This window comes from Neomonachus schauinslandi, chromosome 9 (assembly GCF_002201575.2).
Source record: "Neomonachus schauinslandi chromosome 9, ASM220157v2, whole genome shotgun sequence".
Lineage (NCBI taxonomy): Eukaryota > Metazoa > Chordata > Mammalia > Carnivora > Phocidae > Neomonachus > Neomonachus schauinslandi.
The window spans coordinates 31,581,667-31,607,989 of NC_058411.1; the positions used below are offsets into that span (position 1 = coordinate 31,581,667).

Consider the following 26,323-nt stretch of genomic DNA (forward strand, 5'->3'; position numbering starts at 1 on the left):
CTTTCCCCTACCAGGCGTTGGGGCGCCAAGAATGCACAAAGCTTCCTTCTGGTCCTGTGACCCCCACCCTGAGCTAAACAGTACCAACTTTGAGAACTCCCCGACATCCATTTTATCCCTGAAGTTACAGCAGATGTTCGCCTTCAGATGGCCTCTAGCAGCTGGGATTGTGGGGCTAAGGTCTGTCCCTGGTGCCGCAGAACTCCCCAGAGTTGGCCGGCTGTCAGCTCGGCCTGTCTGGGGTCCGAGGGTCCCGGATGGTCAGACCCGAGGGTCCTGGATGGTCAGCAGTGCTGCTGGGATCCCGGGATCTCAGAGATGTTCCAGGCTGTCAGAGCTGGAGGGTCCCGCAGAGACCAGCCCCAGGCCCCTCTTGACAGATCAGGAAACTGAGGCCCAAAGGGCTGAAGGAGCTAGTCCAAGGTCATGCAGCGAATCAGCGGCAAACCACACTTTCCTGGCTCTCAGTTTAGTTTGGCGCTCTTTTCGGGGCCCCGTATGGCTTCCCCTTCTGCTCTTGCAGGCTCTGCTCTCTCTGAGGGCTGGCTTGGGGACGGGGTGGGGTGGAGATGTCCGGGAGGCTGTGAGTGCCTTGAGGCTGGGCTGCCCACCGGTTTCCCAGCTCTGGCACAGCCCCTGGCACAGGGCGAGAGCTTAGAAAACATGCAGTGAATGAGTCGTGTGGTCTGAGGGTGGGGGTGCTGGTCCCGTTAGAAGCGTTGCTTCCGGTGGGGGCTGGATACCAGGCATGTGTCCCTGTCTCGAGGCTCTCCTTGTTCCAAGGCCATGCCTTGTCTTCCCCAGCCCTTTCCCAGTTCTGGAATATCACCCAGCTGGTTCGGAAGCCCACGGTTTCAGAGCTGAAAGGAGCCACTGATAGCAAGTGTTCCATCCCTTTCAAGTGACAGATGAGGACTTGAGGCGGGGCCACGCAGCTCGTCGGTGGGAGTACTGGCACCCGAGCCCGAGTCTGCAGCCCTCCTGGTGTGCTCACGGTGGGAGCTGAGGGTAGAAAGAGGAAAGGCCCGTCTTGTCCTCTGTGCCTCCTCCACCCTGAGTCTTCCTCCATCGGGGGAACGTTTTCTCTGTCTCCCTCTTCCCTGCAGCTTCCTGTCCCCCTGAGGTGGAGGTGGCGGACGGGAGGTGGTTTCCCCAGAGCCCTCTCAGGCAGGGACTAGGCTAAGTCATTCCCTCGTGCCTTCCTAGAAGGGGAAATGGGGCAGACTGGCTCATTTCCTCCCAAAGCCGGAGTCACCTTGGAGTCAGAGCCCAGGGAGGGACACCCCAGTTACCCTTCACCTCTGGTCCTGGGGGTACTTCCCTGCTGCTGTTTTCATGAAGGGTGAGGGTCGGGGCAGCCCTGTGCATGATCGCTGGCCCCCACCCCAAGTCTGCCTTTACTGCTTTTGGCGGGGGGGTGGTTTCTCATCCTCGGTGCTGGGCAGGCTGGCGCTGGTGGCAAGGAGAGAGTCAGGGGATGGCCTTGCCCCGCTGTGTGGAGTGGGCAGCTCTTAAACACCAGCATGGCTCACGATTTGCAATGTTTTGTGTTGATAAGTCGTCAGTGTCTCTTTTTATTGTATTATGAGAGTATAATGTGCTCATGGTTAAAAAAAAAAATTCCCTGCAGGTAAAATGGTTATTTTTCCTATGCCACACATAAGGTTTTATGTTTAATCTGCATCTCTCTCTCTCTCTATGTATATATATAGAGAGAGTTTGTGGTAAAATATATGTAACTTAAGATTTACCATTTTTACAAAACTTCATTTATTTGAGAGAGAGAGCGCGCGCACAAGTGGGGGGGAGGGGTAGAGGGAGAAGCAGACTCCCCGCTGAGTGGGGAGCCCGACGCGGGGCTCCACCCTAGGACCCTGAGATCATGACCTGAGCCGAAGGCAGAGGCTTAACCAATTGACCCACCTAGGTGCCCCCCATTTTTACCATTTTTAAGTGTCCAGTTCAATGACATTAGTGTATTCACAGTGTTGTGCAAACATCGCCTCCATCCATCTCCAGAACTCTTGTCATCTGGCAAATCTGAAACTCTGTCCCCGTTAAACACGAGCTCCCCATGCCCCCCTCCCCCGGCCCGGGACAGCCACCCTCTGTCTTCTCTGTGAATTTGACTGCTTTGGGTACTGCGTTAAAGGGGAATCATCCAGTATTTGTCCTTTTGTATCATGTCCTCCGGGTTCATCTTTGTGGTGGCCTTTGTCAGGACTGCCTTCCTTTTTATGGCTGACCAATATTCTATGGCATGCATCCGCCACATTCTGTTTACCCATTCATCTTTTGGTGGACTTTTGGATTGCTTCTACCTTTTGGCCGTGGTGCATAATGCTGCTCTCAACATGGGTGTATGAATATTTGTTTGAGTCCTTGCTTTCGATTCTTTTCTGTATCTACCCAGATGTGCAATTGCTACGTTTTTTGTATTGACTGTTTATGCTTTTCAGGCACTTTGAGCCCCCAAGGCAGGGTTGATAGGTCAGCAGAGGGCTCTGGACACCAGCCCTTTTTCCTCCTCCCCCAGGGCCAGGTCCCTGGTCCTTGGGCTTGCCCCAGTAGCTGCCTGCAGAGGTGAGCCGGCTGGCCAGCCGGGGAGTCACCACGGGGGTACCATGAAGTCTGGGGCCACTGAACTAATGAGAAGCTCTGGCATCTTCTGGTGAAGAAGGGCCTTTTTGGGCCAGGTCCCAGTCTTCCTCCTGCTACAGATCCTGGGAAGGGGACTGTAGCCTCCTGGGCACTCTGGGGAGGAGTGGGGACCCCAGAACCAGAGGGCCCACTCTCCCCATGGCCACCCCCCTGCCCCCCTCCTGTTCTTCCTGTCCTGTGCTGATTCTGTGCCAGAGGCTCTCCTGGAGGGTAATTGTGAGATAGATTTTTGGCCAGTGCGTTACAGAGACTGATGTAAAATTTCCTAGCTTCCGCTGGAGAGCAGTTCTGTTTCTTGATAACGGAGCAGGATCTCCTCTCCCCATTCCTGCTCTCACCATGTCTGCTGCACCTGCAGTTGACCGCTGGCTCAAGTCAGGCCCTCAAATATGGCTGCACCCCAGAGCCCCACACGGAGCAAACTGGTTTCTGCCTGCTTGCTGGTGCAGACCTCCACCACGAGCCAGGATTCTGGCTCCCTGCAGGGATCTGTGCGTCATTCCCTCTCGGGTGTACAGTGATCCGTCAGCTCCATGTTGGCTCCCTGAGAGTGGTAGTTCTGGTAGTAGCTGATCTGCTACCGTGTACTCAGCAGAGGCTCAGTGAGGGAGACAGAAAGCAGGGGAGGAACTGTGGAATTGGGTGTTAGGGAACTCCTGGGTTTCAGTTGAGGGCTTGTTCTTTGCCAGCTGTGGTGCTTAACCCTCTGGAGCCTCAGTTTTTCCATCTCTGAAATGGGGTTCAAAATCTTAACTTGTAAGGTTGTGGTGAAAAGTCCACGTGATAACTGGTACAGAGTGCTTGCTTGGTAAGTAAGTGTCACTGAACGTCAGCTGTGGGCATTGCTGTGCCCTCCAAGGGGGAGGGGAGCCACCAGCCAGCAGGCTTGGGTGAGGACTTGGTGCAGGAAGGCGAGGTCTGGGGGCTGCCCTGTGCTTTCCCTCTGCTGCTTTGTTGTCTGGACCCAGGCCGAGCCCCCCGGGAGAGTCTGGATGAGAGGAGGAAGGGGCGCTGTGATGCTCTCTGGCTGGGTGGCTGCAACTTCCTCCCGGTGCACTGTCATGGGGCCGGCTGCAGCTCCCTTAGTAGGGATTACGTGTTTGGGGGAGGGAGGGGGCCAAAGTACCTTGGGCTTCATTCCAATGCAACGTGTTTTTGGATCCTGGCACCCTCTCCTGCCAGACCCTCTTAGAACTCCTCACTTCTGCGCCAGGCATTCTGGCTCAGCACTCTCTCTAAGCTGGGTCTCCGTATGACTGTTTCTTAGGTGGGTCCCCCCCTACCTTCCTAGATTGCAGGCTCCAGGACCCCTGCCCCCTCTTATTTGGGGACAGGAAATAGCAGCCTCCCCCTCCAGGCAGTGGAGTGCCCCTTTCTCCAGCAGGATAGGATGATTGGGACCACCCGTGCATGGGTCACGTCTAGGCTCGGGCGCGGGAACAGGAGGGTAGTCCTGCTTACTGCTGTCTTCTCCTTTCTGTCCCACCCCCCACTCCGAGCAGGAGAGTCCGTCTTGCAAGGCTGCAGTGTGTTGAAGAGCCCAGCTTTGCGTCGGCAGTTCTGGGGTGAAGGGAGGCTCTGCCATCTTCGTCCTGTGTCCTGCAGGGTCACTGCCAGGACTAACTGAGAGGACGGATGTCAACCACCCCTGGTGGGCTCCCTAAGTGTGGGCAGGGCTTGTTATTTCCTATGTGTGCACAGAGCCAGGGAGCGATTTTAGCAAACCCTTCTTGCCCCTCTCTGCCCAGGGGAGGTGGTAAAGACTTCCTCTGTGCTTCTCGAGCCTAGTGCCCCAGCTTGCTCGATTATAGGATTCACGTGGAGTACTTGCTACTTGTGAAAATTCTGATTCATGGGTCCCACCCCAGAACTCCTGAACCAGAATGGCGGTTGTTGGGGTGGGATCTGCATTTTCAGCATGTTTTGTCATGAGGTCAATTTTGGAAACTCTCATATTTGCTGCTTTCGGATTCCTGTCCCAGTGGCTGTATCATTTGATGTCACGAGAGCCCACTGAGACAGCTCTGAGGCACGTATGGCCCCCCATAACGTGGAAGACTTTCTAGGTGAGGAGATGGCGACGCTTCCAGGGCAGACTCAGACCCTGTGCTCCTTCGTGGTGGAATTGGAATTAGAACTCGGACCTCCCAGTGCCGGGTGTCCATTGTGCCTGCCAATGTTCTACTGAAGCATGGAGAAGGTGGGGGATGGAGAGAGGTGGGGTGACAGGAAGGAGGTGAGTATCACGGCTGCGGTGGTGGCAGAGGGGGAACAGTGGCGTCCTGCTGCCGCCCCTTGAGGGAGGCCCGCGGAGACCAGCCAGAGTGAGCGGGCAGCAGGGCGGCGGGGCGGGAGCTCCCCCAGGTGTGCCCTCTGGAGGCCGGGGCCCCGCTGAGCGTGGTGAGCCGTGGGCTTTGTCCCGGGGCCACTGCGGATCCACAGAGGGAAGGAGGGTAGGGAGGCAGGAGGGGCCAGGTGGACAGGGCTCGGACACCGTCTCAGGGCAGTTGGTGGAATCCTGCAAGTCCTGTGGGTAGCCAGTGTCCACTTCTCCTGCCCTTCCCCCCTGTTAGGTTAGGTCTGGGAAGCCTTCTAGAAGCACAGACAGGGTGAACCCCCCTGCTCAGATGGTGGAGGGCAGAGTGTGCAGGAAGTGAGGAATGGGTATTGCCAGGCCCCTCCAGGGGCGGGGGTCCACTGCCTCCCTGCTTCCTTATTCCCAAGGTTGGCTTGGTTCATGAAAGGAAAATCCTTTTAGGTTCTTTATGTACCCCCCTCTTCAGTTAAGGGGCTCTTAATGAGGCTTTTAATGATTTCAGCCTGATTGTCTCTGGGTTTTGGTGGAAAGGCTTGGGGAGGGTGGGAGGGATGCACTGGATTTACTCCGTTAGGCTGTTCTAGGGCCCCGCTTGTCCATCCCTTCTGCGCAGTAGGATCGCCTTCCCTGGGGAGGCCTGTGTGTGTGCCCGTGCAGGCTCCACTCCTGAAGGGTGATCTGCCTGGGCTGGGGGGCTGTGGGCCAGTGGGCATTGAGAGGGGAGGAGCCTCACGCTGGGCTTGTGTACATCACCTGCTGCTGGGTGGTCGGAGGGGTCGGGAAAGAGGAGGTCCAGGCTGACCGAGCCTGCGGTTAGAAGCATGGGCTCTGCAGCCTGAAATCTGGCTCTTCCATGTGCTGTTTGATGTGACCTTGAGTGACTTTGTGTGCTCTGTGTGTACTTTCTCATCTTTAAAATGGGATTGATGGATCCTCCCTAGGTTGGGAGGATTAATGATGCCGATGCCGATAGAGCACTTGACAGTGAACTTGGGAGGGGATCGTGGTCTCTCAGATCCTTTTCCTCTGACTTTCACATTCGATTGTCAGGCTGAGGGCTGTAGACCCTCCTTTGTAGCCATGGTGAGCTGCTGGAGGTGTCTGGGTGGGCAGGGGAGTGTGGTTTCGGTGGATGGCACCTTCATCCATTCATTCCTTCATCTCGTGGCCCAGGTACAAAATCTGAGGGTGATCTCTGATCCCTCCCTGACCCCCAGGTGTACTTGCATCTACCCACTTCTCTGTCTCCACCACCGCCGCCCTGGTCTAAGCCACTTTTCTCTCTTGCCTGGACCTTTGTGTGGTCCCTTACTGTTCTCTGCTGACATTCTTGTCCACCTCTGATCTGTTCTTCACACCAAAATTAGGAGTCTCTTTCCAAGATTCAGGTGTAATTATGGGTCAGCCAACACCTGACTCCTGCTCCCACCTCATCCTCACCCCCGACCCGCAGCTGAAGTCAGACCTCTTTGGGGGCTTCCGTTGTTCTCAGGAGAAACCATCCTAACTTCCCAAACGAGCCTCAAGACTGGTGGGCTGCTGACCTCAGCCTCTGCCCCCCACCTTTCTCCTGCACCACCTTCCAGTGGTTTGAGCAAGGCTTCATTCCTTGTGCCTGAGCACTGTGATACTTCGTTCCCTCTGCTTGGGCGGCATGCCCGACCCTACACACATGCATGGGGTGACCATATGGCTTGGTTTGCACCTGTTGCCCTGATGTAATTATTATTTTTTTTAATTGAAATTTAATTAATTAACATAGTGTCTTATTAGTTGCAGAGGCAGAGGTCAGTAAATCATCAGGTGCATATAATACCCAGTGCTCATGACATCACGTGCCCTCCTTAATGTCCATCACCCAGTTACCCCATCCCACTCCAGCAACCCTCAGTTTGTTTCCTGTGATTAAGAGTCTCTTATGGTTTGTCTCCCTCTCTGATTTCATCTTATTTTATTTTTCCCTCCCTTCCCCTATGATCTTCTGTTTTGTTTCTTAAATTCCACATATGAGTGAGATCATATAATTGTCTTTCTCTGATTGACTTATTTCACTTAGCATAATACCCTCTAGTTCCATCCATGTCATTGCAAATGGTAAGATTTCATTTTTTTGATGGCCGAGTAATATTCCATTGTATATGTATACCACACCTTCTTTATCCATTCATCGATCGATGGATGCCCTGATGTAATTATTAATAGCACCTCCTTTTATTTTGAAGTGCCCTGGTTTGGATGATAAATTATATGGTCCCCCTTCACATTTACAATCTTTTCATCTAATTAAAATTCCTCAGCTTTAAAAATTCACTGACTGGGGCGCCTGGTTGGCGTGTCAGTTAAGTGTCTGACTCTTGGTTTTGGCTCAGGTCATGATCTCAGGCTTAGGTCATGATCTCAGTGTTGTGAGATCCTGCCCCATGTTGGGCTCCGTGCTCAGGGTGGAGTCTACGTGAGATTCTCTCCTTCTCCCTCCCCCCCCCCCGCTTGTGCTCTCTCACTCTCTAAAATTAATAAGTAAATCTTAAAAAGAAAAAAATTCACTGACTTCCTCAGGCCAGCAGTCAGGTGTGTGTGTGTGTGCATGCACGCTCCTACCCACACACGACCAGCCCTGTTTTAGCCCCAGACCTGGAACTTTTCCTGTATGCATTTAAACTCAGTTTGCAAATATACAGTCATTTATATGAGTCTCTGATTAACATTTGTCATCCCCAGCAGACTGAAGGCTCCTTGATTTAGGAGCCCAGCGTGTAACCCCAGGCCCCGTGTGAATCTGGCTCCCAGCTCACAGGTGGGGGATCCTGGAGCCTGGGTGAGTCAGGAGCATCTGCAGTGGACTGCTGTGGGGGAGGCTGCTGACATCAGGCCAGTCCAAGCCCAAACAAGCCAGTTGCCCACACTCTGGCATACACACTCCCGACTTGGCTGCCCCTCTAATTATACCTGATCTCTCTCAATGGGCTTTGTGTTCAGAAAGCCAGAAGAGATCAGAGTTCAAACCCTCTCTCTACCTCCCTAAAACTGAGACTTAGAAGAAAAACCTGCCTGGCCCATTTTGTATCCCCAGGGAGCCACCGGGTCCAGGACCTTCTCTCGTGGCTGGATGTGAGTGCTGGGGGTGACTCTTAGCCTAGTGTCCTGGGCTGCCCTTTAGCTACCCTCCTTGATCCAGGCCCAGGGACAGCCTGAGGACAGCTGCACCAGGTGCCCGTGTGGCTCTAGACAGACCCAGGGCTGGTGCAGGATGGTGGGCGAAGCTGGGCGGTTGGGGCGGGTGGTGTTGGCTGATTCCTCATTTGTTTCCCACCCTGAATGAAGATAGAAGGCTTCCCTGGAGGGGCCTCAGCCCCAGCATAACGGCAAGGGCTCAGGCTTTGGTGTCCCATGGACCCGGTTAGATTTCAGTTCTGTCTCTCACTAGTTGTGTGCCTGGGAAGGTTGTGAACACCTCTGGCCCTCGGTTTCCTCCTCTAGCATGGGATTGTTGAGCAGGTTGGCTGAGGTGGTGGGTGCCTCACAGAGTGGTAGGGATAGCCAACATCTTTGATCTCATTGCCTCTCTGGCCCCCCTCCTTGGGGCCAGAGGTCCCCACTGCCTTTCGTGGGGGCTTGACACTGTATTTTTCTCAGTGGTTGTGGTGTGGTTGAGGGCTCTGGTGCCCTCCAGCTGCCCCTGCTCTCTGCACGCTTTCTGAGGTGAAGCCCCGAGCTGGGGGACAGAGCGGGTGTGGCTCTCCCAGCTTTGAAGGAGGCTGTGACCACACTCCCCCACAGACAGAAGCCCCGTGTCCTGCCGGGTCCCAGCAGAGTTGGAGAGTCCTGGCCACATCCACCTGCGGCTGCACTTCTTCCCACCCTTCCGAAAATGTGGATGTTTCTGTAGATACATCCCTGTTCCTCAGCCTCCTGCTTCCTGCAGCGGATCCCTTTGCCGCCCTGACCCTCGAGCTGGGCTAGCCACCTGGCCAACAGGCCCGCCGTGCTGGCTGCCAATGCCCCGAACTCCTGACAGGTCTTGTGGCCCGGCCGGGAGGGCAGTGGTGGAATGGGATTCCATCGGCCTGGGCCTCGGTGGGCTTTTCCTTGGCTCACGGGTTGTCTTTGGGTCCTTAATAGGGGGATTTTGGGGTTTCTGTGTTGCTTTATAATGTGCTGATCTGTGTTTGGGTTTTGGGAGAAGAAACTTTATTTTCCTGGACCTCAGGTGAGGAGAACTGACCTAATTAGGCCCTCAGCTCACAGCCTACTGTCACTGCAGGTCCGGGCCTGGTCACTGTGCATCCATCACCTTTTTACCCCACCGTCTTCCTACACTGGACGTGCGAATCGTCCCCAACCCCTCCCCTGCCAACACAGCTGATGGAATGATGAACATTCTCCCACCGGTGGGAGTGCCCGGTCTTCACCACGGGAGGAGTTCTTTGGGAGGGGGACTTCCGGCGGGCATTGCTGGGTAGCCCGGCGGGTGCACGTTGAGGTGCACGTTGTGCTTGATGATCTAGTGCTGGGTTGTGCTCCAGAAGGGCTGCACAGTCTGCTCCCCAGCAGGGCATAAGAACCTGTGTTTCCCTCGACCCCAGCAACATCCTAATTGCTTACCAGTCTCTTAGGTGTAAAGGGACAATTACTGCTTTGTATGCAACTCAGGGGGCCCTCCATGTGCCAGCCTCTCGTTCCCTTCCTCCAGTCAGCACTCCAGGAACCAGAAACTTCCTCTTAGGCATGGGGCAATTGCTGTCACAGAGGAGAATTATGGAGATCTTCTGCAGAAAGCCCCCATGCCTTGGGGAGTGCCAGTTTATAGGGTCTGCTGTTGCCGCTTAGGAAGTTTGCGCCTCCCTCCTCCCGCCCCCCCCCCCCCCAGGGTGCCAGTCACCGGGGTGACTCCTCCTGGCTTGTGATGCTCCCACAGTTGTTGGACTCTGAGCTGGCGCCACCACCCCTGCTTTCTGCTTGGGGCATCTCTGGGCTCCCTGGAGCTTTGAGTTTTCCCTTGGGAGGCTGTGTGTCTACCTGTATTTGGTGGGAGGTCATGTGGCTGCTGGGTGGCAGTCCCCTCAGGAGGGAGGTGGGAGGCATCACAGCGTTTGGCTTCAGTCTGGGCCGACTGGTGCTGAGGGCCTCTCGAGGGTCATGTGGCCTTGGCTGGGTCAAGGAGTCTGGGGCCAGAGGAGCTGGGTCGCAGGGCCTGCTGGAGCATGCTGACCCAGACTCGGGAACACACACGGCACCGAGGCGACTTCCCTAACTCCCGCAGGGTGCCCGCTGACCGTTTCGCACACAGTTCATGTCCTCTTGCAGGCCCGTTCCTGCCGAGTGTGATTTCACAGATGGAGGCTTTGAGAGGTAAAGTTGACGGTCACACCTCAGCTACACAGGGGAGTCCAATTAGGGTCAAGTCAGCCAGACCACAGATTCCCATATTTTAGGAATACGAGGCTGGGCCAAATCCTTGTCATCCAGGGAAGCATTCTGTGGAACTGAGTGGCCCATAGCTGTAAGCATCGGTGCCAGAAAAACCAAATGACCTCACTTTTGGGTGGCTTTTCCTTCTTTGGAAAAGGAATGTGTAGGCTACTCCTGTGAGCTCCAGCCTGCCGAGGCCTGTGTGCCGTCAGACCTGCAAGGGCCAGAACTGGACTCCAGACGTGGGGGAGGTGTCACAGGCGGGACCAGCTCAGGGTCAGCCGCGGGGAGCAGGCTGTTCTCACACTGGTCTCCAGAGCAAGGTGTCGCCCTGCTGCAGGGAGGTGTGAGGTGTGGCCAGAGGAGCAGGTGCTCTGGGCTGTGAGCTGCCCTGCAGAGTTGCTACTCCTTGGGGAGGCATCCAGAAGGCCAGTGGTACCTCCAGCTCAGTTCAGGCCTGGCTCCACCACTACATGTGGCAAAAGATGAGGCCAGTCCCTGTCACCTCAGAATCCTCCAGTTAGCTTGCTTTCGGGCCACAGGCAGTAGCCGGCTACTCCAGTCCATGCCCTCAGCGCCTGGACCAGCGGAGGGTCCAGGGCCTGCCTCTGCGGCTGGTTTCTTGCCAGTGGGACTAATGGGTAAACAACAACAACAAAACCGCAGTAAAAGGCTTAGTGGGGTCCTGGAACATTTTAGTTTAGTTTTGTCCTTTTTTATAACAGCTTTTTTGAGATATAATTTACATACAGTTCACCCATTTAAAGGGTGGTTAGTGTACTCACAGCTGTGCAACCATCCTCACGGTCAGTTTGAGAACATTTTTTTTTTCTTTAAGATTTTATTTATTTATTTGACAGAGTTGGGGGGGCGGAGAGCACAAGCAGGGGGAGCGGCAGGCAGAGAGAGAGGGAGAAGCAGGCTCCCCGCAGAGCAGGGAGCCCGATGTGGGGACTTGATCCCAGGACCCTGGGATCATGACCTGAGACGAAGGCAGATGCTTAACCGACTGAGCCACCCAGGTGCCCCCGAGAACATTTTCATCACCTCAGAAAGAAAGCCCATGCCCCTTAGCTTAACCCCACTTTCTCCCCTGCTCCCAGCGCCAAGCAACCAGGACTCACTTTCTGTTTCTGTAGATAGGTTTTTGGTTTTTAACATCTAGTGAGCGCTTAATCTGCATCTCGCACTGGGCTAAGCCCTTTGCATTAGCTCACACAACCCTCCCGTGTGGAATAGACGCTCATTTTTGTCTTTGTCTTCCTGATGTGACAACTGAGGCCCGGTGGATCTGGATCACAAAGGCCACCAGAGCCTGCTGATGCCCTCACTGTACTTTGGCCTCTGGCTGCAGAGGTGGGGACGGTGGAGGCGCAGATTCTCATTGGCCAGGAGCTAAGGGGACCGCCTTTGCTTCTTCACGGGGATCACAGGCCACCTGTCTTTAAAAAATGGTTCCCCATTCTCTCAGGAGCCGGCAAGTTCCCCCTACCCTGGCAGGAAGGCGCTGGGCTGCCCAGGCCTCTGTCTGCTTTCTGAGGCCCTTGTCAGGAGGGAGGCTGTGGGTGCTGTCTCCAACCCGGGTGTGTTCATCGGGTCAAACCGCCTGCCAGGATGAGCCATTTGGGCCCCTGCTCCTTTGTCTCCCAACGTGGGCTGCAGGTGGACATAAAGGAGGAGACACACAGGCCCCTGCTCCCCCGCCTAGTCTCCCCACCCCGGCTGAGAGGCTGGTCTCAAGGTTTCCTCATCAGTGGGGCAAAAAACAACAGGACGTGTTTCTTTCCAGCCTGTAGAGCTCTGTGAATGATTAACCTTGATTAAACAGAAAGGGATGGGAAGTGAGAGCAGTACGACCGCGGATGTTTATGGGCTCCTTCTCTGTTGTGTTTGCTTCCTTCCATTGGCCTCATTTTGACAACAGCCTGCAAAGTAGGGATATTATGTGTCCCCATTTGTCAGATAAAGTGTTGGAGGCCTAGACAGGTTAATTACAGTCCCACAGCCAGTGAGGGACAGAGGTGAGCTGGATTAAGACTTTTTAAGTGTCTGCTGTGGACATACTACCAGGCTGTCTTTGAATAAGTACATAAGATCTAACCTGGTTCTTTCTGATGCTGTGCTGTGTAGGTCCTGTGCGTTTTTTTTTTTTTTTTTTTTTTTTCAGGGAGAAAGAGAGCACAAGCAGGGGGAGCAGGCAGAGGGAGAAGCAGGCTCCCTGCTGAGCAGGGAACCTGATGCGGGACTCGATCCCAGGACCCTGGGATCATGACCTGAGCTGAAGGCAGATGCTTAACCTACTGAGCCACCCAGGCGATCTGCTGTGTAGGTCCTGTTATCCCCATTTTATACGTGGGCATCCTGAGGCCGAGACTGAGAATCCTGTCCAAAGAGAGCTAGTGAGAGGTGTAGGCTGGGGCTGCAGCCCCGGCTCCCTTGGGTGCCCCAGCCGCTTGCACCCTGAGTTTCCAGGATCCCAGCATTCCCATGGCCCGGGGGGCAAGCTGTGAGAGAGGTACCCTTCCCAAACAGAGGAAACTGCCTGGCCGTTCTCAACTTTGTCAGCAACCACTCCCAGGTTGGGGGAAAGTAAATAGACCTGGGTGGAGATGTTCTTGAGGACTCTGCTTTTCATCTTCTAGTGAGCCAGCTGACAGCTTGCTTTGAAGGACTGGCAGCATGCCCTTGATAAGTGAACCAGATACTCCTGTTTATGTTATGAGAGCAGCGGGCATCTGAGATCACTTCTGGGCAGCTCTTTGCCTACACACACCACCCAGTGCCCACACCCTGGCTAGACTGGCCGCGTGCGGGGACCAGAGGGGTCTGCAGGGTGGCCTGCGGGAGAGAGAAGGCACCCTGGTGGTGCCGGCAGATGCTGCGGAGAACTCGACCCCGCGCACATGTGGAGGAGCACCCACTGGGAGGGGGGTCGGGGCTGGGGGCCAGAGAACTGATTTTTGACTTGAGGAGCCTAAACCCGGTCCCTGGTTGTTCTACTCCAGGGAGGGGCACTGAGAATGAGCAGCCAGGTACCACCTTCAAGAGGCTGAGAAACTAGACTGGGGTTTTCTGGAGCCTCTTGGCGAGGGGGTGCTGCCCTTCATCTTCCCCCATGGTTAGCAGTTTACTAACTATTGGGGTGGATGTGTGTGTGTGTGTTTGATTGCTGGCTTATCCTCCTGTCCTGGCCCCTAATTATGACTTTCTTGGGGAATATTCTACACGGATAAGGCACTTTAAAGTTTTTCAGAACACCTTCTCTATATAATATCTTATTTGATTCTCTTACTAATTTTTTTAAGTAGATGGGACAGTTTTTTTCCTTTTTTATTGTTCTTTTTTTACTTTGGAAACATCTGTTTCCCCCCCACCCCGATAATACATGAGCACGGATCCCTCACCCCCACAGAAGAATTTTCTAGAGAAATGGGAAGTTCCCTATATCCCATCCCAGAGGTCTGATTTAGATAAATGTATATGCTTGCAGACAGACTTTTCTTATATTTGCATAGCTTTTTTTAAAAATAGGTAATGATTGTATGTGGTATAAAATTCAAAAGAAACAGAAGGGTACTCTGTAAAAAGGAAACGTCCGTCCCTCCTCTGTCAGGAGGCCCCAACTCCCCTCCCTGGAGGCAGCCACTGTCTCAGGTCCCTGTATGTCCTTGAGGGACATTCTGGCCTACAGCTTTTGTGGATGATCCAGTAAACTACTAACAGGTGTCTGGTTGTGAGAGTGGGAACTGTCGGTCTCGAGATGGAAACACTGATCATACTTGGAGTTCATTGAGAAGAAACTGTCCCTATGGAATTTATTGGCCTCTTTTGATAAGCAGCAGAGCCTACCAATCTGAATCAGCCCTACAAGGAACAAAAGATTGCCCCTGCGTGCTCTATTTGGTTGTGCTTTTTTTTTTTTTAACTGAAGTATAGTTGACACACAGCGTTCCATTGGTTTCAGGTGTACAATAGTGATTCTCGACAATTCTATACATTTTGCTATGCTCACCACAAGGGTAGCTCCCATCTGTGCTTCTGTGAATTAGGCACGTTATGATGGGAAAAGTTGCTGGATTCCAGCTTGCAAGGTGTGACGGACTTATTTGGGGTTCCATAGCTGGAAGGGGTTGAGGTGACTTATCTGGGATCACACGCACACCAGGTTCCCTGACCCCTGTCCTCTGAACACTAGGTCCCCTGGAATGATCTCAGAGGAGCGGAGGATGTGCCTGGGAGAGGTGTGGTCAGCACGTGAGCCTGGGGTCTGTGGTGGCTGGGTGAGGTGGCGCTGCTGTTCTCCCCCCCCCCCCCACTGCCACGCCATCTCATTTGGCTGCAGGTGGGTTATCTTGTTTACTCTGTTGCTTGACCAATAGAAAAGGCACCTTTGTCAACGGAGGCTTCTCTGGTGAGGTCAGCCAAGAGTGGATGGCCTGGATTGTGCTCGGAGGCGAGTAAACATCAGAAAGGAAAGTGCTAGCAGGGAGAAGGGTGAGGGGGCAGATCGTTAACACCGGCCATATTTGCGGACGCCTGATCAAGAAGCGGAGACAGTCATGGACGTTCGCTTCCTGGAGCACCGGCACTGTTCATGTGCGGATGGGTTTTGTTTCGGGTGTTTTTCGTGTTCCTGTGATCACTCACTTAGCTTTGAACCTGCAGTATACAGTTCTGTATTCTGCTTTTTTGTTAGTTATATCTAAGGGTTCTTTCCATAATAATACATGGTTTCAGAACCTCTCATTTTGGCCGTGTAATGTTCCATTAAGTGGATGAATCATAATTTACTTTACTGATACTTTATTAATATAATTTGGGGCCATTTCTAATTTTTTCCTCTCAAGTAACGCTGACAAGAACATTTTCATGCTCACGGCCTTTGTTTAGCAGTGTTTGCCCAGAATAGCGCCCCGGCATCGGGCTAGGGCTTGTGCACATTTTACTTCCCTCTGGTGAGGAGCTTTCCCCAGGGTCATCCTGCGGCAGCCCGCCCGCCGCGACGTCAGCTCGCCCGCCGTGACGTGTTGCGCACCTTGTCACGGTACCCACGCTGCCACGGGAATTAGCAGAAACTTATTTTCACAAAGGTAACGAATGAAATTCGGTACCTTTGTTTCAGTTCCCCAAGGACGGCAGTGTGCGTGGTGCATCTGTCATCCCTGGTGACCGGTATCAATCCTCAGTCAAGCCTGAGTGAGGGGAGCCCCCTCTTCCCCGGACGGGAGGTCCTGTCAGCTTTTGCTACCAGCTCCCTGGATGGCCGGCGTCCACTGTGGTGGTAGGAGGGGTGCCCGTGCTAAGCACTGTTGGGTGCTCAGTACTGGTGTCAACACATTGTACGTTCCTGTTCTTGTATGCGCCACTTTTTTGGTGAGGAGATTTAGAAAGATTTCATGTTTTCCCACTGTGGAGCCAGAGACCCTAGGAGTCTTTTTTTTTTTTAATATTTTATTTCTAAGTAATCTCTACACCCAATGTAGGGCTCCAACTCACAACCACAACCAGATCAAGAGTCACTCGCTCTACCACCTGAGCCAGCCAGGTGCCCCAGTCCTACTTGCCTTACACTTGCCCCTTCTGCTCATTTATTAAACCTCTTCGACGCTTCGTTTCCTCATCGGGAAAATGAGGAAGAATAATAGCACCTGCTTTAGAGTGGTGTTGTAAAGATATACGAGTTAAAGGGGGTAAAACACTGAGAAGAGGGTCTAGTACATAGTATGTGCTTGGTAGATGTTAGCTGCAAATATTGCTATTATTTAGGGCATATGTTTGTCTCCTCTAGGTTCTTGACTGAGGGTGATGTTTAGTTGTCACCACTTGAAATGGGGAGATGTTAGTGGCATCTCATGGCAGGGCCCAGGGATGCTGCTGAACATCCTGTGATGCATAGGACAGGCCCCCCCAACCCCTGACAAGAAACCAGCTCCAAGTATCAATAGTATGGAGGTCGAGAAGCCCTGCTCACACGTTTAAGTGTGACTCTTGGTAACTGATCTCTTTAAACACATCTCTAAAGTAACATTTTCAAGGACTGCCTTGGTCTCTCAGCGAATTAGCATCATAAGCGAAGTTACTTTGCTCAGTCCCCAGGGGTGTGTGGATCCCTTCCCAGCGCCCTCACCAAGCACATGCTGTTGGCAGGTAGCACACTGTACATTCGACATGTGGTCTGTGATGACACCAAACTCTAGCCTTCCGGCACCTTCCTGTCCTCTATCCTAATAATGTAGCCACCATTCTTTGAACTTTATGTGTGGATGATTGTGCTTAGCAGTTGCCATGTATTTGCTGCATTGATCCTCACCATCCTTTGAGGTGGGTTCTATTCTTATACCCATTTTACAGATGTGGAGATCCAGGGTAGGAGAAGTGAAGTCACTTGCCCAAGATCGCTCAGGGGCAGAGCTGGGACTGGATCCGGGTCAGTCTTGCTCTAGAATCTATATTTCTCACTTTGCTTCCTGCCTTGTCCTGCCCGGGGCTGCACCCAAAAAGCTTTTTGCTCATCCACGGGAAGGTCTTTCAAATCTTTGAGGTGAGCCGCTGAGTCCTCTCTTCTGTCCTCTCTGGTCAAAGAGCCCCAGTTCTCAGAGTTCCCCACGAAGAAATGTTTCTGATCTGCTCACTATCCAAAATGCTCTCCCATGTCTTGGTAACCACCTGGCTCTGCTCCTGTCGCCTCTCTCCACCACGCTGCCCCCACAGAGGCTGCCCAGCCCATGCCAGCTCTGCTGATGCTCCATCAGCTCAGACTCTGTGCCACCGCTGACCCGAGTCACCCAGATTCCATCTGGTTGGTGGTATCATTTCACAGTGACCCATTTGCAACGATACTCCGTAAGATTCAGCCCACCCATGCCTGCACCTGAAATCCACAGTGTCCTGGTGGAACAGGGAGTCAGGAGGCTGGGTTGTGAACATACCCGACTTTGTGGCCTGGGAAGAGCCACTTGCCTTCTCTGGTCGTGTGTCCTCCGTTGTAAAGTGAGGCTTTGACTTGGGTGCTGTTAGCATCGCTTCCAGCTCTAACATTCTTCGATGAAATGTGTTGAGCAGCAAGAACTTGTAATAATTGTGGTTCTAATTATTGTGGTAGCAGTAATAATAGGTAATTATTGGGCAGCCACTCGGTCCCAGGCTCTTTTCAGTGTTTTAAATGGATCATCTTGCGGAATCCTCCGATCTGTGCTGTTATTACCCTCATCATATTACCCCCACTCCACAGATGAGTGCCTTGAGCAGAGCCATGTTGAGTCGCCTGCCCACAGTTACCACCTGACCAGAAGTGGTTAGACCTGGAGTTTGCATCGTCTTCTTTAGAGTGAATCCTTCCAGTCTCTTGGATGCTTGCTCTCTAGAGTGATCCTGAGCAAGTGTCCTGACCTTCCTGTGTTTCCGCATCTCATGTTTGAACACTCCCTTCTCCCACCAAGATGAAGGGTATGAACACCACCTGACTTTAAAGGCTCAGCCTCTGACTCATGCTTATGGGGTGATCCTCTGTACCCCACATCCCAGCTGAATGTGATTATACAGATATTCTTTTGGAACCTAAAATATAGACAATAATGATGGTGATTGTGACTATTTCTTACACATTTACTGTAGTTCAAACATATATTAGTAATACATTATCATCATTAACATAAGTTAGCAATATTAAGGTTAATATTATCTTTTTTCTAATTTTCTATTGTCTAATTTTATCTTACTTAATTTTCATCACAGTTCTGCCTGGTAGATGCTATCATCCATCCCCATTTTACAGATTTGAAAACGGAGGCTCAAAGAGGCCCGTGTGACTAGAGTCACATTCTAGTGCATCTGAGCTGGGAGTGGGGGACAGCATGTTCTCAAAAGCCATTTGCTTTCTCAACACGTTTTAAGGGAAATATATACTTGTTAAAGATATAGTGGAAAGGTATTAGAGGATTCTCTGTGACAGCAGGACTGTGAGACCCATAGAGAAGGTAGACAAAGGTGCTTCTCCATGGCCAGCTCCATGGGACTCACCTGGGCTCTAGCACCCTCCTCACCTGTCTCCCCTGCTGTGATGTGTCTGTCTGTCCCCTCGCCCCCAACTTGGGGCCTGGCCAGGCCTATTCGCAGCCCTGACTTTCAATGCTGTTCATTAGATAGGGTTAGATATGCAGATTGGATATGGGTAGATAATTCAGGGTCAGAGTGAGGTTGAACAGGGGTCCGGGTTCTCTGCCAGCACCCTCAGAGGTTGCAGCTGGAGGAGGGTGAAATGGGAAAGGGAACTTGTGAGCACTTCCAGCATGGGGCCCCAAGCATGTTTCCTGGGACCTCCCTGCATCTCTGAGTCCATTTCTACAGCAGAGTGCATCCACCAAAGGCCCATCAGCAGCTTCTTTCCCTTCTTTCTCTCTTTTTTTTTTTTGAAGATTTTATTTATTTATTAGAGAGAGAGAGAACATGAGCAAAGAGAGAGGGAGAGGGAGAAGCAGACCCCCTCTGAGCAGGGAGCGTGATGGGGAGCTCCATCCCCATCCAGGACCTGGGATCATGACCTGAGCTGAAAGCAGACGCTTAACTGCCATCCAGGCAGCCCCCATCAGCAGCTTCTGTCTCTTTAGACTGTGAGCTGAAGAAGGACCCAGTGATGGGCCTCTTGGAGCAACGGGAAGGTCCTATAGGGTGAGGCGGGGTTGGGACTAATGGCCCCTGCCCTTCATTTGAGTGAGGCTGGACCATAGCCCTGCTGGGGTAGTACTGCTCACCACGCTGGGGTGTCTGGGCTGGAGGCCATGGGGCCCTGGGGTCTCTAGCCATGGGCATCACTTGTGGTTGTTGGCGTTTCCTCCTTTCCGGACCCCTGGGGCACTGCTAAGGGGCAGGTGACCTCCTCTGTCATAATGTTGGAGCCTGAGTGTCAAGACCAAGGTCTGTTGGCGCATCTTCACCATTAACGGGGACATCTCCACCCTTTGTGTGTCTGGTGGAAATTACTTGAGCTCTGTGCTTTGAATCCAGTTTAATAAGTCCTTTACTAAGGAGCTCCTGGAGGGCTGCCCTGGCCAGGGAACCATGAACCTTCAGACTCAGACACAACAGGTGGGGTTATACGTTGGAGGAGAGAATATGGCTGTGTGGTGTGCCTGGAAGCCCACATTGTCCTCCCCACTCCTTTGCCCCGTTGATTTCTTCTCTGGTGAGGATCCACAAGGCCACTGTCCAAGTCACAGGCTTTCTGCACCCCACACCACAATGTTAGTCCTTTCCCGTAACACATCAGAGTTCCCACACACACCAGGTGTCATCTTGGGAAGTCAGGGCAGCACTTTCAGGGTGACAGAGTTTGGTGGCTGTGGGCAGGGAGGAGGCCACAGGCTGGGGGCACAGAGCAGGTGAATCCACTGGGAGGTTTCAGGGGGAGCTGCTTTTTCTCTTCTTACCACCGATGGTGCGCTAAGTGACAGGCACTTTATAAGTGTTTTCTAGTTAATCCTCCTGACTTTATAAAGTGCTGTCACTATCTCGCTTTTACTGGTCAGGGAACTAAAGTTTAGGGAGGGTAATCTCAAAATCACACAGCTGGAAAAGAGTTGAACTCAGATGTGGTGCACCCTGACATGCATGGTCTCAGTCACCGAGTGACCCCCACCATTCCCTACCTCGGCCTGAGCTGCATGAGAGGTGCTGCTTATTGGTGGAACTTTCCTCATTTGGGAGGTGCTCAGACACCCCTTCAAGGCAGTTACCTGTGAGGCCCGGAAGGGAGACTGAGGGTCTCCCAGTGCCATGCAGCCCCGGAGGCCTCAGAACTAGGGCTTTGTGTGGGAGCCATGAGCAAACACAGGTGCATTTCTGTCTCCCAGGGCTCTGAGCCTGGCTTCCCCAGGAAATGGGGCTGGCTGCTTTCAACAGCATTTTCCTCTTGCAAAAGCAGTATTTTTTTTTCAAAACCAGCCTCCTCTTCCTCTCATCCGCAACCCCTCTTCACAACTGAGCGATAAACAGATTTCCCAGCCCCTAGCTGTGCCAGTGTGGGTGATTCTTATCAGGACTCTGGCCACATTGGACCTGGACTGTCCCCTGCTGGGGGGAATCCACTTCCCCTCGAGTCTGTAGAAAACCCCAGGCAAGGGCTGAGTGAGGGCCTGGCAGGGAGATGAGAGCAAGGTGCGGTGGAAATTCCAGATGGTGGTAAATGAGAAAAGGCTGCCCTCCCCCCATATTATGTACAGTGTGATGACACCCGGGGCAGGAGTATGTGGACAGGTCACAGCTGGGAGAGAATATGGAACCACAAGATAAATTCTCTTCAAGATGAAAAAATTCTCTGATATGTTTTACAACAAAAAAAGTTTTAACAAAATGCAAAAAGAGGCTCAGTACCGTCTGGTCCCCTGCCGGGTTGTGGTGCCAACACTAGAGGCAGGGCACCCGGTAAACAGGCCTCCTCTGAGCTGTCTTACACTTCCAGAGGGTCCCTGAGGGCGCTCTTTGGCCCATCAGCCCCCTGCCCTGATACCATCCAGCATCATCCACAGGTGTGGTTGGGTCTTCCAGAAACCCCCGCCCCCTGGCCTTTGCATGAGCTCCTCACTGGCTCCTTCATCCAGTTGTCATCCCCTAGAATGTCCACTGCACAGGGCAGGGGTTTTTACTTTTGGGTCACTGCTGTGTCCCTGACTCTGCTCTGGGACTCTAGGCAGAGCATTGAGTCCACACCCTAGGAGCTCCCATTCCGACAAGTGGCCAGGCAAGGACCGTGCACTGGGATATGGGCAACGATGGTGTGGGCGCGAGCTTTGGGCTCTGTGCCCCCAACCCAGATGCGGTGGGTTGTCAGGAAGGCTTCCGGGAGGAGGTGATAGCTTGGCCTGATCTTGGAAGATGAGTGTGAGCTAGCCACACGTGACATGGAGGACATTCCAGGCTGAGGATCAGAATATATCCCCTGCCCACCCTCATCTGTGTGCCAGTCTTCCCAAAGCTTTTGGATAGCATCCACGAGCCTCTTCTCTGTCATGGGAGCAGACTCGCCTGCAGAGTGGATCAGTGTTTGTAGGGAGAGAGAAGTCGCCTCGTGAGGCATGATTTAAAGATGAGGCCCGGACTTGGGGGTGTCATAATGCTGCCTCCTCCTCCCCACCTGCCTGGACTGACACCATCCCTTCTTCTTGCTCACAGGCTCTTCAACTCTTGCTTACCTAAGCAGCCGTTTCTTTTCCCCTAATGATCACTGGGGTGACATTCCTCCCTTCGGCCTGTTCATTGCCACTTCCCTTTGTTCCCCAGGGCAAGAGGAAGTGGTGGGGGAAGGGGGTCATGAGTCTGGTGACCTTTCTTAGGAGGAGGGGTGGTTCTGGTGTGGCTGTTATGGGTTGAGCAACACACCGCTCACCATTGCAACTTTGCAGGGCGGGTGGGAGGGCAGCTGACTGGAGTTGCTGTGGGGGGGCTGGACATGGGCGCCTGAGCCCCCGTGTCGTTGAGGGTGCCATTTGAGGCATAGAATTCTGGAGTTGCCAAGAAGTAGGTTGCATCTGAAGCTAGAGAGCTCTTCTTTCTGTTTCCCATGGAATGTGACAGCTGGGGAGAGACCCCTGCCCCAATTTTAGGCGGGCCTGGGAAATGGAAGCACACGCTTCTGTTTCTGTTCGTCGGGTCAGCCTGTTCCTTGTGCAAGCTGGTGCTGTCGGCGCAGGACTGCTCGGTTGATCCGGGGGCGCTTCGGGCTTGCTGCTCTCCCCCCACAGACTAGGAAATCATAGTATAGATGGTCTTTCATTTAGTCTCCTCAGATTCCCTTCTGGAATTCTTCCTCACACTTTTGCAGCTTGAGGTGCCTCACACCCCGATGCCAGACTCATGCATGCACGCACACGCACATTGGGGCCCTCACCTTTGTCTCCTTGTCTTGAAACCGCACCTCTGAACTCTCAGCCCAACAAGACTTACTAATTCTTTCCTTAACCGGCTGCCAAGTGGACAAAGATTTAATCAGCTCATTTGCCCTGATTAATTAAGGCTTACTATGTCACCTCTGGGGTATTCTGCCTTGTACCTGTGATGATGGAAACTAAGCCTTATAACCTAAAAGGTAAATTGCTGGCCCTCCCAACCGCAGGTGGGGAGGCATAAAAGGAGGGTCCATCCCACGGTGCCCACCCATGCCTTGCATAGAGCAACCAGAGAGGGCATGAGGCAGGCGGGTCCTGGGGACCCACCGAGGCCCCCGTGGGGGCCTCAGAGACCTTGTGATGCATGGGAAGCCTGACCGCTTGCTCGTCTTTCCTTTGCCCAGACGTTCACAGCATGGTGCAACTCCCACCTCCGCAAGGCGGGGACGCAGATCGAGAACATCGAGGAGGACTTCCGGGATGGACTGAAGCTCATGCTGCTGCTAGAGGTCATCTCAGGTGAGGTGGGCCACCCTGGCCGAGGACGAGGTGCTTGCCTGCTGGGTTCGGCCACTTTGGGGATGCTGCCCCGACAGCTCGGCTTCTGCTCTGCCTTTGCTCATGGTGAGCTTTGGGTCTCTTGAAAGAAGTTGGGGGTGCCATGTGTGAATTCAGACTAGGAGACTGGGTTTGGTCCTGGCTTTGCTGCTGACCATCCACGTGTCCTTGGACAAGCCACTGCCTTTCTGCCTGAGCACCCTCATTTGCAAAACAAGGTCAACCATGGCTGACCATCTCCAAACCTTGGCTCCACTAGTACCTCTCCACCTATATGCAGCTGATCTCACTCCCTTATCTGGCCCCCAGGGTAGAATTTGGATGTCCAGAAATCCGGAGAGACAGCTCCCCTTGAATGCAGATCTCCACTTTCTTATGAATACCTTTCCTCCACCGTGCCTTAGAGGTTGGTGGTTCCAACATTCTCGCCTTGGTTCATACGCTGGGTATCTTAGCTACTCTCTTCACTTTACCTTCTACCTCGACACCAGTGAGTCCCAGACCAGGTCTCAGTCCAGCCTTTTCCCTCAGGCCCCATCTCCACCCAGATGTCCCCCAGCGCCCCCTCAGCATGCCCAAGACTGTGCGGACTACCCTTGGCCCTGACTGACCTCTTTCCTCCTATAATCTCCATCTTGTTCTCCTGAACCTAATGTAGGCATCAGAGACAGCTCTTCCTTTGCTTTGCTTTCCAAGTTGGCATTCAGGTTCTGTGCATTCTATTTCCTTCTGTTAGCCGTTTAACCTCTGCTGCCGTGGTGTCAGCGTGGGCCTGCGTCAGCTCTCGCCTAGATGATCCCCAGAGGCCTTCGACCCCCTCCCAGCTCCTTCCCCACTGCCGCAGTCCATCCCCCGCACCACAGCCAGCCAGAGGGGCCATCTGACGGCCCAAATATGGTCTCGCTGTTCCCTGCCCAGAACCCTTCAGTGCCTCCCCAGGGCTTGAAGCCTGCAGCCCATATTCCGTAGCATAGCTCACAGGATCCTTTGTGAGCTGGCACCTTTTTGGCTTTCAACTAACTTCCCAAAAAGGTATCAGACCTCAGACCCTCTGCCACCCCAAGAGACACGCAGTCCCCACCAAGGACAGGCTCTCTGCTCTCTGTGCTTCTGCATAAACTCCAACTGACTTGTTCCCCAGTACTTTTAAATATCTTCTTGCAGGTGAAATCTGTGTGTCGGAGGGTGGGGATGGGGGATTGTGTGTGTGCGGTATAAACTACAGAACATAAGATTTAGCGTTTTGAACATTTTCAATTTCATTGAGTATTTTGTACACTCCCATTGTTGTGCAGACCCACCAGTGTCCATCTGCAGACTTCTCCGTCATCCCGCACTGAGACCCCATGCCCATTAAACACTAGCTCCCCGGTCCCTTCTCCCTCGAGCCCTGGGCAGTCACCCTTCTCTTAGTCTCTGTGTGACTGTTCTCAGTACCTCATATTAGTGGAATCAGACAGTATATGTCCTTCTGTGGCTTATTGCATTGTAATGTCTTCCAGGTTCATCCACGTGTCAGACTCTCCTTCCTTTTTAAGGCTAACATTCCATTGTACATACACACTGCATTCTGTGTACCTGTTCATCTTCTGATTCACATTGGGATTGCTTCTACCTTTTGGCTATTGTGACTAGCACTGCGGTGAACATGGGTGTACAGGTATCTTATTTGAGTCTCTGCTTTCAGTTCTTTGGGGTCAATACCCAGAGGTGGAATTGCTGGACCATATGATAATTCTGTGTTTAATTTTTTTTAGGAACCATTTTTAGGTACTGTTTTCCTCTAACTGCCTTTTAGAATGTCCTACCCTGCCTCCTCTTCCAACATTTCTTAGTTTTCACAAACCTGGTATTGTTCTTTTTCATTCTTTAAAACTCAGCTCAGAATTTGCTTCTAGGAAGGCTTTCCCCATACGAGTGGCTGTCCTCCTCTGGGCTCCTGTCACACCCCATTCATCCCTCTGTTGTGTCCGTTTCCCCATGGCATGATCATTTTTGGCCCATTTGTGCTTTTCCCCATTCCACCCTGTGCTGCTTGGGGCAGGGACGGTCTTATCTCTGTGTCCCAAGTGCTCAGAATAGCACTTGGCATGTATGTGATGCTCAACAAATATCAGAGTGACCAGATGCCCTGCACTGGGCTTTTCTGCATAACTAGCAGCATTTTCCCCACCGAACAGGCGGGCCTTTGCACATCTGTGAACTGGACTTGTCTCTTTCCCTGGGGTGGGGGACATCAAGTCACTGAGACATTGCCTTTTCCTCCTTGAGCATTGTGAGGTGAGTAGAAGGACAGAAAGAAGGGGCTAGTATCCCAAGAGGTCCTCTGAGTAGCGTCCCTGGACCACCCACACCAGAATCCGCAGGACTGCTTGTCCACATGCAGAGTCCCAGGCACACCCCAGACTTCCTAAATTAGAAACTTAGGAGGCAGGAGAAGGGGGCTGGGCATCAGAAGCGCGAGAACTGCTGGCTTCACTGCCTTCCCTGTCCCAATGGAGAAGTCCTGTTCCAGCCAGTGTGCACAGCTGGGGCGCTGGCTGGGGAGCCTAGGCTCGGCATGACCTAAGGGCTGGGGCTTTAGCAGGAGAGCCTTCAGGGTGGGGGTGGGATGGGGTGCTGCCTCATCCATCCTATGGGAGGGAGTCCCCAGGGCATTTCGTCTGCCCAGGGGGATGGTGGGGTACCTAGCTGGGGAGGCTGAGCAGCGGCCACAGCCTTGGGAGAGCTGCAAGTGGAAAGTCTTAATTTAATCATAAAAACCCAGCTGTGCTTCCCTGGGAGCTGCCAGGCCTAATCACATCTGTGGCAGGAAGTCTGCTCTCGGGAAGCCGGTGGCGGGGGAGGGTGGTGCTGGGAGGCCCCCTGGAGAAGTGTTGCTACCACATTGTGGCAGCCCCGCTCCTTGAGCGGTCACGGCGAGGCTGCTTACTAAGCTGGGTGTGGCAGGGTAGGGATGTGCGGCGAGGTGGGGCTGGAGACCGTGGCAGGTGCAAGGGTCCTGAGTTTCGGGCTCTAGGATGGTAGTTCTCAGCCTTTTGGTGTCCCTGGCCTTTTAGAGACTCTATAGCTATGTGCACTTCCCCCCGCTATGGGCACGCATGAGTTTTAATTCATGCCTCTGTTCTGAACTGAAAGTGCTCTTAACGGGGTGTTTGGAAAACCAGCTCTTTTCCTGAAGCTTCTGACCCTGGAACCTGCGTTGGAGGAGGGGGCGGGCTGAGGGTGGGGAGTTGGCTTGGAGCTGAGCCAAGGAGAACCCACAAGAGGTAGCAGTTCTCCAGCGAGAGAGGAACACCGTGGGCAGCTCCATTTAAACACTAGGGGACTTTTTCAGAATATTCTAAAGTGCCCACATATCTTCCCGGGCCAAACAGTATAGACTAGAAGGGGTTCAGAGCCTTTGCATGTGCTGCTCCTTCTGCCTTGATCATCGCTCCCTGCTGTCATGGCCCGGCTGCCCTCCCACTCGGAGGCCTTTCCTAACTATCCCACAACT

At 53.1% G+C, this 26,323-nt stretch overlaps 1 protein-coding gene across 1 annotated transcript in view; it reads left to right on the plus strand.

Annotated features, from left to right (window-relative positions):
• The window catches only part of ACTN1 (actinin alpha 1), a 94,049-nt gene that overhangs the window by 28,597 nt on the left and 39,129 nt on the right, over positions 1-26,323 (plus strand). The window contains exon 2 of the mRNA XM_044918077.1: positions 22,671-22,785. Within this exon, the coding sequence (XP_044774012.1) occupies positions 22,671-22,785 (115 nt within the window). The remainder of the gene's footprint in view (positions 1-22,670; positions 22,786-26,323) is intronic.